At 39.0% G+C, this 13,782-nt stretch overlaps 1 protein-coding gene across 2 annotated transcripts in view; it reads left to right on the forward strand.

Annotated features, from left to right (window-relative positions):
- The window catches only part of UNC13C (unc-13 homolog C), a 550,871-nt gene that overhangs the window by 411,152 nt on the left and 125,937 nt on the right, over positions 1–13,782 (forward strand). For both annotated transcript variants that reach the window (XM_075530957.1, XM_075530958.1), the window contains one exon: positions 3,591–3,668. In XM_075530957.1, coding sequence (XP_075387072.1) covers positions 3,591–3,668 — 78 coding nt within the window. The remainder of the gene's footprint in view (positions 1–3,590; positions 3,669–13,782) is intronic.

Here is a 13,782-nt window from a genome sequence, read left to right on the forward strand (position 1 = left end):
CAGTTTAATTCAGACACACACCAACCCTATAGGGCAGAGTTGAACTGCTCCTGTGGGTTTCTGAGACTGTACATCTTTACAGGAGTAGAAAGCCTCATATTTTTTCTCCCATGGAGCAGAGGTGGCTTCAAACTACTGACTCCACAGTGAGCAACCCAATGGGAAACCCATTTGACCACTAGGGCTCCATTGCTATGTACTAGCTGTTATTTGCTGTTGTGTCAACTTGGATCCATGGGCATATTTCCCAGAAAGAAACATTGCTGGGCCCTGTGTTATCTTGGTAACTATTGGTGTGGTTATGCCCAATATTGTAGCTATTGTGTCCACCTCATGGAAGGTCTCCCTCATGTTTGCGGATCCTCTGTTTTACCGTGCATGATGCCCTTGTTGAGCCAAGTGTCTCTCCTGGTCACCTGTCTCAAGTGAAGGATGGAAGTCTCCCCAAGCTTGTGTTAGTTAGAATAGTGCCTATCAAACTTTATCACACATGAGAATCACCAGGAGGCTTGTTACAACACAGATTACTCGGACCCACCCCAAGAGTTGAAGATGATTGAGTAGTGCTCAGATGAACCAAATTGTTTGCATTTACAAGAAGTTCCCAAATGATGCAAATACGGTGTCTTAAGTACTTACTAATATTAGTCAAAGAACCAATGTCTGGGAATGGTGTGTGCTTTCTGGTTTTGCATAATTTAAAGTGAAATGGAATTCATCCCTAAAATGGCAAATTGTCCACTTAAACTCATGTATACACTCTACATTAGTAAAGGAGGGTGCTGTAGTCAGTGCACCAGCTGCTCTTTAGTTTTTTTTAAGGCTAAAATAAGTTTTTATTTAGAGTCTTATAGTAAAGGATAAAGCCTTAACTTGCAAGACAGATCTCCACAGTATGTATAACATACTTTTTATTTCCATGGAATGGAATCAAACACTGAACGAGAGTACAGAGTATACTGTACCAGCTACTCTGATGGGTAAACAGCTTTAAATTATACCCCACATGGCTGAGCACTTTTTCTTGCCTGCAACCAGTCCTGGCTTGTTAACCATTGACATATGTAGGCTAGCAGATGGATAGCCCAAAATGAGCTCTGTCAAGTAAACTTTGGACTGCTGACCGCAAGGATGGTGGTTCAAACCCATTAGCCACTCTTAGGGGACAAGATGAGGCTATGTGTTCCCCAAAATATTTACAGCCTTGGAAAGTCTATATATGGTTGACACGAATAAGAACTTGATGGTAGTTTTTCTTTTGTTTGTTCTTTTTTATTTTCTTTTGTCCAGATTGATGCCTCAGGATTAGTTGTCTCTAAACTGAAGTTCCAGAGACTAGGGTTGTCCTATGAAGTAGAGCCAAGTGGAAGATCTGAGGATCCCCTAAGAATGATGTTAAATGGGTGTCTGGATTCTCTTTCCTTCCCTAGAAAGGGGTTGGAAGGGAGATAGCAACAGATTGTTCAGCAAATCCTCCAGAGATGTCTACGTGACACTAGGTGATCTAGAAATTGTGTGTTGCTCAAACTTAAGCTGGTGTACATAATAGTGTCTAACTTGTAACCAGTGTCTACACTTACGATTACAGCTTTGGTTGACTGTTTCCGCGATACAGTTAAGTGGTTCCCACAGTGCGCATTGACATTACACAAAACAAAATCACTATCATTAAGTCAAATCAGACATATGGGGACCCTACAGGACAAGGGGATGAGGTGGAACTGCCCCTGTGGGTTTCCGATAATGTCACTCTTTGTGTGAGTAGGAAGCTTCATCGTCCTCCCGAGGAGCAACTAGTTTTGAAATGCTTAGATCACCACACTATAAATTAACAAAGGTGTTCAGATGTACAGATAGGTGTGTGCTCCTTAGGTTAAGTATCACAGGAGTTTTCAATATTCTACTTGAAGTGAAATTGAACAGCTGAATTTGGAAGATACTTCAATATGATCAACCATCTGGTATCATACATTTATTTGTCTGCTGCTTGGTACGTTTTATCATTTCAAGGCCAGCTTTCCATTTAAATGTATGCTTATCAACACAATAATTTGCACCTCCACAGATATCTTTCTACCTGCATGCTACCTTTGTTTCAGGTTTTCAGTGGGGTTCAAAAGCTCATAAAATGCCATCGTCACATTTTATGAATTCGGTTTCATAGGTGAAACATCTCTTTTCAGCTTAAAACTCTTTGCCTGTGACCCCCCAAGTTGATTTTGACCTACAAAGAAAATTAAGAAGAATGTGTTATACACAAAGAAAATGGGGACATTTTTATCCTTGCTTTTTATATGAAAAGAGGTGGCTTAATTTTACGGTTGTTACTTTCTCCAAAGAAAAATCACATCCACATTTGGCTTCTGATCATTTAAGTTATGTAAGTAAAAGCAACAAACAGAACCCAAGTCCACTGCCACCCATTCCTGATTCAGTAAAACACAACCAGGGAGGTACAAACCCACCCAGGCCTCTTTAAGTGACTGAAATGCAATTTAACATGATTAGCTCATTTCCTTCAACTTTATATAATTCATGGAAGCAAGGGCATACTTAAACTGAAATAATTAGAGAATGGAGAAAAATATAAAACTAAAGATAAAAGGTCACAAAAGAGGCATTTAGGCAATGTTTTAGTATATAATGAATTAATGATACCGTCTATAAAAGGTAAATGAATAGAGATATAGCAGAAAGAGTGTGATTCAACAGAAACTGAGATTTTAGGTTTTAAAGGGTGATGTTTTTATTACTCCAGGAGATTTGTCACCATGGAAATTAACAAAAGTATTTATTCCTGAGTGAATGTGAACATTGTTTTTTTTTTTTTTACTTTGTCTATGAGGAAGCATTTAGGAACATTATAGAAATTTGGGAATAATGACTACTACGCAGATACTTGGCATGGATGTGTGTGTGTGTTTGTGTGTGTGTGTGTGTGTGTGTGTGTGTGTGTGTGTGTGTGTGTGTGTAGAGGCAGTAGATCTCCAAACTATGAGGAATGATGCAAAGCAGTGGTACCACTTATTAAGGGGAAAGAGCTATGAGAGGTACACAAGTGTAGAAGGGATTGCCGCAAGAAGGTCAAGTATATAGTCTGAGGGTGTAGTAACGGTGAGTTTCATGATGCTGCTGATTGTAGTGCAGAGGAATGGGGGCAGAGACCATGGAATATACTCCAAATGCATTCAGACGGAAGGAGATTGTCACTAGGCTGTAGACCCTCCTTCAGTAAGTGTGGAACGTTCATAAAATGAGCCGTGGTGGTACAGTAGTAAAGCACTTACCTGCTAACTAAGGGTTAGCCATTCAAGTCTATCAGCCATTCCGAGAGAGAGATGTGTGGTTGTCCATGTCCATAAAGATTCATACTTCTCCTATATGATGACACTGTGGGTCAGAATTAACCTGACAGCAGTCCGTAGCTTGTTTTATTTGGGTGTGGTTTGGTGGCTTTGAGAACTGCTTATGTTGCCCTTTCAGCTGAAAAGTTGTAATAAGAAGCTTGCTTGGCTGACCATTAATCTGGAGAGTGTACATGTCCTAGTACCTCCGTCCCTAACTGAACTTCACACTGTTTTCTTTCCTAGACTATCAATCAAGTGCTGCTCCAGTATGCTGCTATTGTATCCAATGATTTCAGTTCATACTGTGATAAGGAAAACGTGGTAAGTAAGAATGCCCGTAACGCCAGGAATTCCTCGGTGGAGACTCACTTCAAGTTGGTTTCTTTGTGTTCACGTAGACTAATAGGAAATAGAGCTCCATCGCAAGAAATTATTTTAAATTTTTTATAATCGTTCTGAATTGGTTTCAAGGCAGGATGCAGGGAAAGGCTGAGAAAGTCTCAGTGCCAGTCAACTTGTGGCTGTCACCGGTGGTAAGAAGCTAGGCTCACACGAATCACTGAAAACCACAATACTCAGAAAGTATTGGAGCGGAGAACTAGGACAATTAACCAGTTCTGTGTTGATGACACCACCTAGATAAGTTTTGGCACCAATGGTAAAATAAAGATAGATTCTAATGTTTATAAATAAATTGAAGGATGATCAATGTAGGGAATGGTCTGATTACTACCCTGAATTACTAATGTAGTGTTTTAGATCCCCGATGATTGGGAATATATTTATAAAGTACAAACCAGTCTCACAACTTAAGAAAATGGTTAAAGAGAAGCAAGATAAGTTAGCGGTTTGGCATTGAACAGTGTAAGAGGTGAAAAAATAATAATTTATAAATTATCAAGCGTTCGTAAGGGAGGGAGGGACGGGGGGAAAATGAGCTGATACCAAGGGTTCAAGTAGAAAGCAAATGTTTTGAGAATGATGATGGCAACAAATGTACAAATGTGCTTGACACAATGGATGGATGGATGGATGGATGGTGATAAGCGTTGTACGAGCCCCCAATAAAATGATTTTAAAAAATTAGAGGTTTTATCATCAGTGTTATAAGCAATGAAAGAGAATATTCAGTGGAGGTAATAGTAGGAAAGATAAGTTGACATTACTGTAGAAATAAAAGAGGGGGTTAAAAAAAGGCACTTAAAGTCTCAGGAATGTCAGGAACGTGTCTTTTAAGATGCAAACCAGTTTTTCCTCCCAATCAGCATTCACCATTAGACAAGTCTGACTCTTCATTTTGTTGAAACCTCATTGACCTCTTGCTGACATCTCATTAAGATAAGTCAGATCTAATGGTTCTTGAGAGTCCCAGAAGGTACTTCTTCTCTTAAATTAATATGCTGTCCAGAATTTTTATTATCACTTTCAGACTTGTCACAGACTAGAAGTCTTCTGGTAGGAAAGATGGAGTATTTGTTTATGAGAAGCATCTATTTCTAATTAAAGGAAAGTGCTTTTTAATGTGTCATATTGGAAATCTTCATAGTTCCCAGAAAGATACCGACTATATTAGGAGAGCCAAAATGAAGATTTTTTTCAAATGACTATGAATTATCAAGGCTAATTTTGTCATCAGAAAGGAAACTAAATCGCCCTCCTACACACACACACACACACACAAAACAGAAAAACCCTGTGGATTTCTAAACCATGTTTTCTATATATTTTAAATAGATTTAAATGCTAAATAACTTATATTCTGCATTTTTCTATTATTTTATACTTCTCATAACCAAGGTCTTTCAAAAGAAAGCAAAACACTGGCAAATATTTGAGGAGGAACATATTTTTTTCTTTCCTTGGTACTTCTCTTTCCTAACTACTGATATCTCACCTGCTTTAGACTCTCTTGCATAAATGCTATCTATCATTCTATCTCTTCCATGAATGGATACCAGTTAGCTTCTTGAACCATGTTTCAGTTCAGTCAAAATGGAGATGTGTTTCTATGATCTTTGTGTGTTCACAGAACTATTATTAAAGATGTATTCATTTATCAAGAAGATGAAAACCTAGTTTTAGAATTTTCTCAAATATATAGCAAGACACCTATTTCATCTGCAAAGTCAACTTAGAAACCATGAAAGGTAGACATAGCCATCACATTCGATTTCCTTACAGTCAGAATTATTAATGACAACGGTTAAGCAAAATGTGACAGGATGATTATTTTCTATTGTGGCATTTTAAATTGGAAATGATTAGAACATTTAAAACCAATTTTCTCCACATTCCAAAGCAAAGCAAATAATTACCTGGTTTTGAATAATTATGTATTTATATTCAAACATGCTTCAATCATGAAAGTATGGCCATAGTCTGAAAAGAACTTTCATATTCTTCGTAGTTCAAATCTTCATATTTTGCCAGATGTAGAGGAAATGAAATGTATAAGGATGTTTTTTGTGGAAAAAGTGAAAACATACAGATAAAAAGATTACAGCTTTGACATACTTTACTAAACTCATCAGCCAATATATCTCAATTGGGTTAATTTTTCCTTGCTGTATATGTTTTTTTGTCATGTATTATAGCAATTTTAAAAGGAAAAACTTTATGATACATATGTTCAAAGTAGATTTATGCAATTTAGGCCTAAGTAGTGTTTTATTCAATTTATTCACTAAGATTGAAATAAGACTCTTTCAAGTCCAGGAAAGGTTTATGAAAGAGAAGAGGAGAGAGTTGTATTTTTATTCCAGTCTCTCACTGGGGTAACTGCATCTTTCATTCCTATGAAACTTCCCTGGGGACAACAGCAAACTAACGCAAAAGAAATCAATAGGCAATATTCCGTTTGTCCTCAGTAGCCATGGGAGAGGATCATATAAAGAAGACGTGTTGACCGCCTTTGATTTTTAAAACTGGTACTAATGTTACGTTTGCCAATCACAGTACAAAGTGAGCATCTGTGTGAAGTAAGCAAATAACTTGGACCCAGAGGGTGCAAGTGATAGATCCCTTTGCCTGCTTAGTCACCCTTCTGCTCTTTGCAAATCATCTTTCTTGACCTTGGGTTGTTTTGTTGTTTTTTTTCTGATGCAATTGCCCATAATCACCAGAAATGTCTCCATCTTTAAAGAAATAAAAGCCAGCAAAGAGCCGGTGTTCATAGTCCATGGTAGAATTAGTTCAGGCAAATTGCCTGAAATTTTTATGAGACATCCTTTGAAAATGATTAAGCCTAGGTCAGTGGCTCTCCATCAGGCCTGCGTTTCAGATTCATTTTAGAACACTTTAATTCTCCCTGCTGGGCCAGAAACTATGGAAGATAAAGCTCAGATATATGTATTAACAACAGTCACGCAGATGATTGTTTTTTTTTAATAATTTTATTGGGGGCTCATACAACTCTTATCACAATCCATACATATATCCATTGTATAAAGCACACTTGTACATTTATTACCCTCATCATTCTCAAACATTTGCTCTCCACGTAAGCCCCTGGCATCAGCTCCTCGTCTTTTGATGGCTAATTTAAGAAAACAGCATGTGGCTGTGAAATTTTGTTTCCTGCTCGGGAAAAGTGCTGCAGAAACTATTGTGATTTTGAACACACCTTGTAAGGAGAACACTATGGGAAAAATTCAAGTGTATGAGTGGTTTTCTCATTTCAAAAAGGGGGAAATGTTAATTGGTGACAAACCTCATTCTGAACGCCCATTAATTTCCTGAACACATGGAAATGTCAACTCATAGTGCATTGGAGTTTGTTCCACCAGGCCAGACTATGAATCAAGCTTTCTATTTAGAGGTTCTGAAAATATTGTATAACAGTGTGTAACAAAAAAAGGCCTTCTTTGTGATAGATGGGGGACTGATTTTGCCACCACAGCAATGCACCTGCTTTACGCAGCCAACTCAGTGCGACAATTTTTGGCAAAAAACAGCATGCCTCCCTTGCCCCATGCACCTTATCCGCCTGATCTCACTCCATGCAACCCCTTTTTGTTTCTGCAAATGAAGAGGGACTTGAAAGGGCAAGGACCTGATGACATAAAGAGGTGGGGGGGAAACAACGGAGGTGCTTCCAGCCATCCAAACAGATGAGTTTAAAAAACGTTTCCAAGAATGGAATCACAGATTCAACAAATAGATTAAGTGTCGTGGAGAGTGCTTTGAAGGTGATAAGGTTGTTATGTAAAAAAATTTTTTAAATACATAGCTTTGAAAAAAATTCTCGATTTTGGCGGGTATATCAAGCAAATATCCCAGATCAAGACCATCAGTCTGATACTACTCCATAAGTCCAATATTAGTCCATAAATCCCTTGTCAGACTTAGTGCAGTGACACACAATGATGGAGAACGCAGGAAGATCACAGGCCAGTGGGTACAGGGTCTTGTAGATCTAAAGGCGGTGATGCATCCCCAGGGCTCTGGCTGCCATCAGCGTGGCTCTTCAACAGGAAGGTGAAACAGAGAGAAGCCAGCTTCCAAAGAACCTTTTATCTCTGTCACTCTCCAATCAAGCTGGGACCTGATTGATAGGTTAAACTCCACCCACATATTCCTAAGGGACCCAGATTGGCACAAAAAAACCAACTCTCACTCATGCGTAAAAATGGAAAATGAGCAAAAAAAACACTGCTAAGGGTCAAAAAACAGATTGTGAATTATTTACAGGCTTCTCTTTTTTTGTTACTGTCCTTGGTTTTGGTGTTGTTTTGTTTTCTTTTGTTGCTTTGTTTTGCTCTGTCTTGTTTTTTTATGTGCATATTATTATCTCTGCAGGTCTATCTAGATTGGCGAGTGGGATAAATGAGCTGGAGGAGAAAACAATGGGATTGATGTTTCCAGGGGGACATAGGAGAGGAGGAGGTGGGGGAAAGGAAGTGGTGTTATTAAACCCAGAGAAGAGGGACCAACAAGTGATCTAAAATCAATGGCAAGGAGGGTGTAGGAGGTCTGGTAGGGATTGGTCAAGGGCAATGTAACCGAGAGCAATTACTGAGACCCAAATGAAGATTTAGCATGATAGTGGGACAAAATGAAAATAAAAGGAAATAGAGGAAAGAACTAGGAGGCAAAGCGCATTTATAGAGGTCTAAATGCAGGCATGTGCATATGTAAATATATTTATATATGACAATAGGGAAATATATCTATGTGCATATATTTATAGGTTTAGAAGTAAGGTAGCAGGTGGACATTGGGTCTCTACTCAATTATTCCCTCAATGCAAGAACACTTTGTTCTATTAAACTGGCATTCCATGATGCTCACCTTCCCAACCTGATCACTGAAGGCAAAGTGGGTACATAAGCAAATGTATTGAAGAAAGCTGATAATGCCCTGCTGTCAAAAGACATAGTGTCTAGGATCTTAAAGGCTTGATGATAAACAAACAGCCATCTAGCTGAGAAGCAGCAAAGCCCACATGGAAGAAGCACACCAGCCTGTGTGATCATAAGGTATCAATAAGATCAGGTATCAGGCATCAAAGAACAAAAAATCATATCATTGTGAATGAGGGGGCAGTGCAGAATGGAGATCCAAAGCCCTTCTGCAGGCAACTGGACATCCCCTTACAGAAGGGTCACGGGGAGGAGAGGAGTCAGACAGGGTGCAGTGTAGCACAGATGAAACATGCAACTTTCCTCTAGTTTTTTAATTCTTTCTCCCTCCCACTATCATGATCCCAATTCTACCTTACAAATCCAGCTAGACCAGAGCATGTACACTGGTACAGATAAGAGCTGGAAACACAGGGAATCCAGAACAGATAAACCCTTCAGGACCAATGAGAGTAGCAATACCAGGCAGGTAAGGGGAAGCTGAGAGTAGAAAGAGGGAACTGATCACAAGGTTCTACATATAACCCTCTCCCTGGGGGATGGACAACAGAAAAGTGGGTGAAGGGCGACATCAGTGTAAGACATGAAAAATAATTTATAAATTATCAAGGGTTAGTGAAGGAGGGAGAATGGGGAAGGGAAGGGGGGGAAATGAGCTGATAGCAAGGGCTCAAGTAGAAAACAAATGTTTTGAGGATGATGATGGCAACAAATGTACAAATCTGCTTGACATACAATGGATGTGTGTATGAATTGTGATACGAGTTGTATGAGCCCCCAATAAAATTATATTTATATATATGTATGTATATATGTATGTATATATATATATATATATATATATATATATATATATATATATATATATTCCATACCTTCTCTTTACCACTTTTAATTCAGGTAAATAATACACTTCTCAACTGTCTCATCATCTGACATTTTGCATTTTTGATAATACTTTTTAAAAATCTATTTTGTACATTATAAGAACATAGCCTTATAATGAATGCTGACAGTAAAGTAATGGCTAAATTGAGGTTCTCTTTAAAAAATTTTTATTTTAATAGATCATTTCATTTGGGGATCTTACACCTCTTATAATAATCCATACATCAATTGTGTTAAACACATTTGTACATATGCTGCCATCATCCTTTTCAAAATATTTGCTTTCTATTTGAACCCTTGGTAACAGCTCACTTTTTGTCTCCCTTCCCCACCCTCCCTCTCTCATGAACCATTGATAATTTTTAAAAATGTTTTCCCCTTGATAATTTAAAAATTATTTTTATTTTCAAATCTTACACAGACAGCTGTCTTCCTTCACCCAGGTTTCTGTTCATCCCCCTTGGGAGGGACAGTTTTATGTCCATCATTGTGATCAGTTCCTCCTTTCTCCCCACACCTTCTCCCTACCTTCATGATATCACTACTCCCATTCTTGTTCCTGAAGGGTATATCTGTCCTGGATTCTGTGCATCAAGAGCTCTTATCTGCACCCATGTACATGCTCTGGTCTAGCCTGATTTAAAAGGTAGAATTGGGGTCATAGTAGTGGAGGTGGGGGAACTTTAAAGAGCTAAAGGAATGTAGGTTTCATGGGTGCTATACTGCATCCTGGTAGGCTTGTCCCTTCCTTGTGACCCTTTTGTGAGGGGATGTCCAATTGTCTGCAGACGGGCTTTGCGTCTCCACTCTGCATCTGTACCCTGTATTCCCCCCACCATTCGTATCAATATAATTATTTGTTCTAGGTCTTCTGATGCCTGATACATGGTCCCGTTGGCACCTCATGGTCACACAGGCTGGTGTGCTCTTTCTATGTGGGTTTTGTTGCTTCCCAGCTAGAGGGTCGCTTGTTTATCTTCAAGCCTTTAAGACCCCAGACGCTATATCTTTTGATAGCCAGGCACCATCAGCTTTCTTCACTACATTTGTTATGCACCCGCTTTGTCTTCAGTGATCGTGTTGGGAAGGTGAGCATCAAGGAATGCCAGGTTATTAGAACAAAGTGTTCTTGCTTTGAGGGAGATCTTGAATAGAGGTCAAATGTCTGTCTGTGACCTTAATTTTTAATTTATAATATATGTACATAGATCTATATACCTATCCTTATATGTAAATATATTTACATATGTACATGCCTCTTTATATATCTCTATAAAAGTCCTTTGCCTCCTAGTTCTTTCCTCTATTGAATTTTACTTTTCTCTTGCCCCACTATCATGTTCAACCATCATTTGGTTTTCAGTAATTCTTCTCGCTGCATTGTACTTGCTCAATCCCCAACAGGCAGTCTATGGCTTCCTCGCCATCGATTCCCTTGTCCCTGGGTTTGTTTGCTCCCCCCTTCCTTTCCCCAACCTTGTCCTCTCCCATATAGCCCTGAACCATCTTTCCTGTTGTTTTCTCCTCAGAATTGTTTACCCTGCCTGTCTTATAGAGAGAGACATAAAGAAAAGAAAAGCCTATCAATAGTTCCAGGTCGGTCTGTTGACCTTTTTGAATTTTTTCCAATAGTCTGCTGAGGTGCCAAGCCCTGCCCTTGAAGTCTATTTTTGGGATTCCGTGGGGACTTCATTGCATTGTTCCCAATTGCTGCTCGGTTGTACTCTTTTTGTGTTTCCCCCCCAGTGTGTTGAGATTCTCAGTAGCAAATTTGTATTGAAGAAATTTGGCAGTAATGTCATGATATTTTTTGGCACTATGTAATGCGGTAGTTATCTTCCATCTTGTGATCTGATAAAATTATCTTCCATTTCCACATAACACTTATTTTCATGTGACAATTTGGTCTTCGGAAACTAACCCGGTCAGTAAGTGAGTATTGGGGATAGTTTACATCCCCAGACTAGGGCTAACGTGGATTCTTCAGAACGCTGCTGTCTTACATGGGAAGGAGCACTGGTGGCCCCTTGGTTAAGGACTGTGCTGCGAACTGAAAAATGGGCCATTCAACCGTCCCTAGTTCACTCCAAGGGAAAACAGACCTGATAAACTGCTCTCATTAAATTACAGCCTAGATACTACTGTGAGGCCGTTCTGCTCTGTCACATGAGATTTCTCTGAGTCAGATTAGACTTGAAGGACAAGCCTACAGATTGCTCAGAGTTTTTCTTTACTACTTCTGCCTCATGGCATCATTTTGATTCCTTAGTGACATGTACAACTTGAATGAAAGTCCTTTCCTACCCACCCTTTCATACTACATTTGAAAATTAATATACCGATTTAATTTCACTAACAACAACATATATCACCCTGTTTGAACAGCAGGAGCATACAGACAGCTTTGACTATGTAAGCAGCATAGCTATCACTGGAAATCTTACAGATATTTTGGGAATATAAAGAATGTTACAAATAATTATAAATACCTAAATTTGACCATTTAGGAGAAATAGACCAATTCCTTCCCAAAGAGAAGCTACCACAACTAATCGACGATAAAATAATTTGATAAGCCATATAATGCTTGTTGTTCGATGTCATAGAGTGAATTTCATCCTATAGTAACCCTGTGCACCACAGACTGAAACACTATCCAGTCCTGTGTCATCCTCACAATTGTTCCTAAAATTGAGTTCATTCTTAAAACCGCAGTATCAGAGGGTCTTCCTCTTTTTTGCTGCTCATCTACTTTACCAAACACGATGTCCTTCCTGGCAACATGTGCAAAGTATGTAAGACAAAGTCTTGCCATCTTTGCTTTAGGGAGCACTCTGGTCATACATCTTCCAAGATAGATTGACTTGTCCTTTGATAGCGCAAGGTACTTTCAAGATTCTTTGTCAGTACCACAATTTAAATGCATCAGATCTTCTTCCATCTCCCTTATTGAATGTCCAACTTACACATGCATATGAGGCAGTTGAAAATACCATTACTTGGGTAAGGCGCACCTTAGTCCTAAAAGTAATATCCTTGCTTGTCAACACTCTGAAGAGAATCTATGCAGCAGATTTACCCAATGTAATAACTCTTTTCCTGCTTCCAGTAATTTCATTTACTGTAGCGGTTCTCACCCTGTGGGTCGCGACCCCTTGGGAGTTGAATGACCCTTTCACAGGGGTCACCAAAATTCATTTCAGTAGCAAAATTACAGTTTTGAAATAGCAACAAAAATAATGTTATGGTTGGGGTAGTCACTATGCTTTAATTATGTTCAATTTGTAATAATTCAAATACAACCTGCATATCAGACATTTACATTATGACTCATAACAGTAGCAAAATTACAGTTACAGAAATAATTTTATGCTTGAAGGCCACCACAGCATGAGGAAACATATTAAAGGGTCCTGGCAGTAGGAATGTTGAGAACCACTGGACATGAGAAACAAATGCAGGGAGACTCACATGTGTATAAGAAAGAGCTTTATATACAACAGCTGTTGAATATTGAGAAAACATCCCAGCCCAGTCCAGATCAAGTCCATAAGTCTGATACCAATCTATAAAGTCCTCTTCAGACTCACAAGACACATGCAATGACACCAAATGCAGGAAGATCACAAGCCAGTGGGTAGAAAGTCTTTGGATCCAGTGGTGGTGTAAGCATCTCAGCACTGACAGAGGTCTCTACGTGGCTTCTCCTACTTCAGAAGTCTGGTTGCATCAGGGCAGGTCCATGTGGCTTTTCCAGCTCAGGGCACTAGTGTAGTTCCATGTGTCTTGTCAGGTGCATTGTCTACCAGGAAATGAGCCTTGTCAGTAGAGAGTCTCCAAGAATGAAGAGAGAGAGAGAGTCTCCCATCTCCAAAGAGGAAAATAGCAGATTTCCAAGAATTCTCAGAAGGCCATGCCCACACACAGGCCTCATTGGCTAGGATTCAATTGACAGACTAGACTCCACCCCTTCACTCTTAATCCTCTCAAGTCCCAAACTGACACCAGAGAATGTAACTACTACCACAAATACCTTAACCTGATTTTAAAGCATGCATAATCTTTTGAATTTTGAACTTAACACTTAAGAAAAATAAATTCATAATTTTAAAATTTCCTCACAAGGATGACTCAGCATCACAAAAACAATGTAATCCACCAGATAAACCAAACTAGAAATAAGAACC

The sequence above is a fragment of the Tenrec ecaudatus genome, chromosome 14, assembly GCF_050624435.1.
Source record: "Tenrec ecaudatus isolate mTenEca1 chromosome 14, mTenEca1.hap1, whole genome shotgun sequence".
Lineage (NCBI taxonomy): Eukaryota > Metazoa > Chordata > Mammalia > Afrosoricida > Tenrecidae > Tenrec > Tenrec ecaudatus.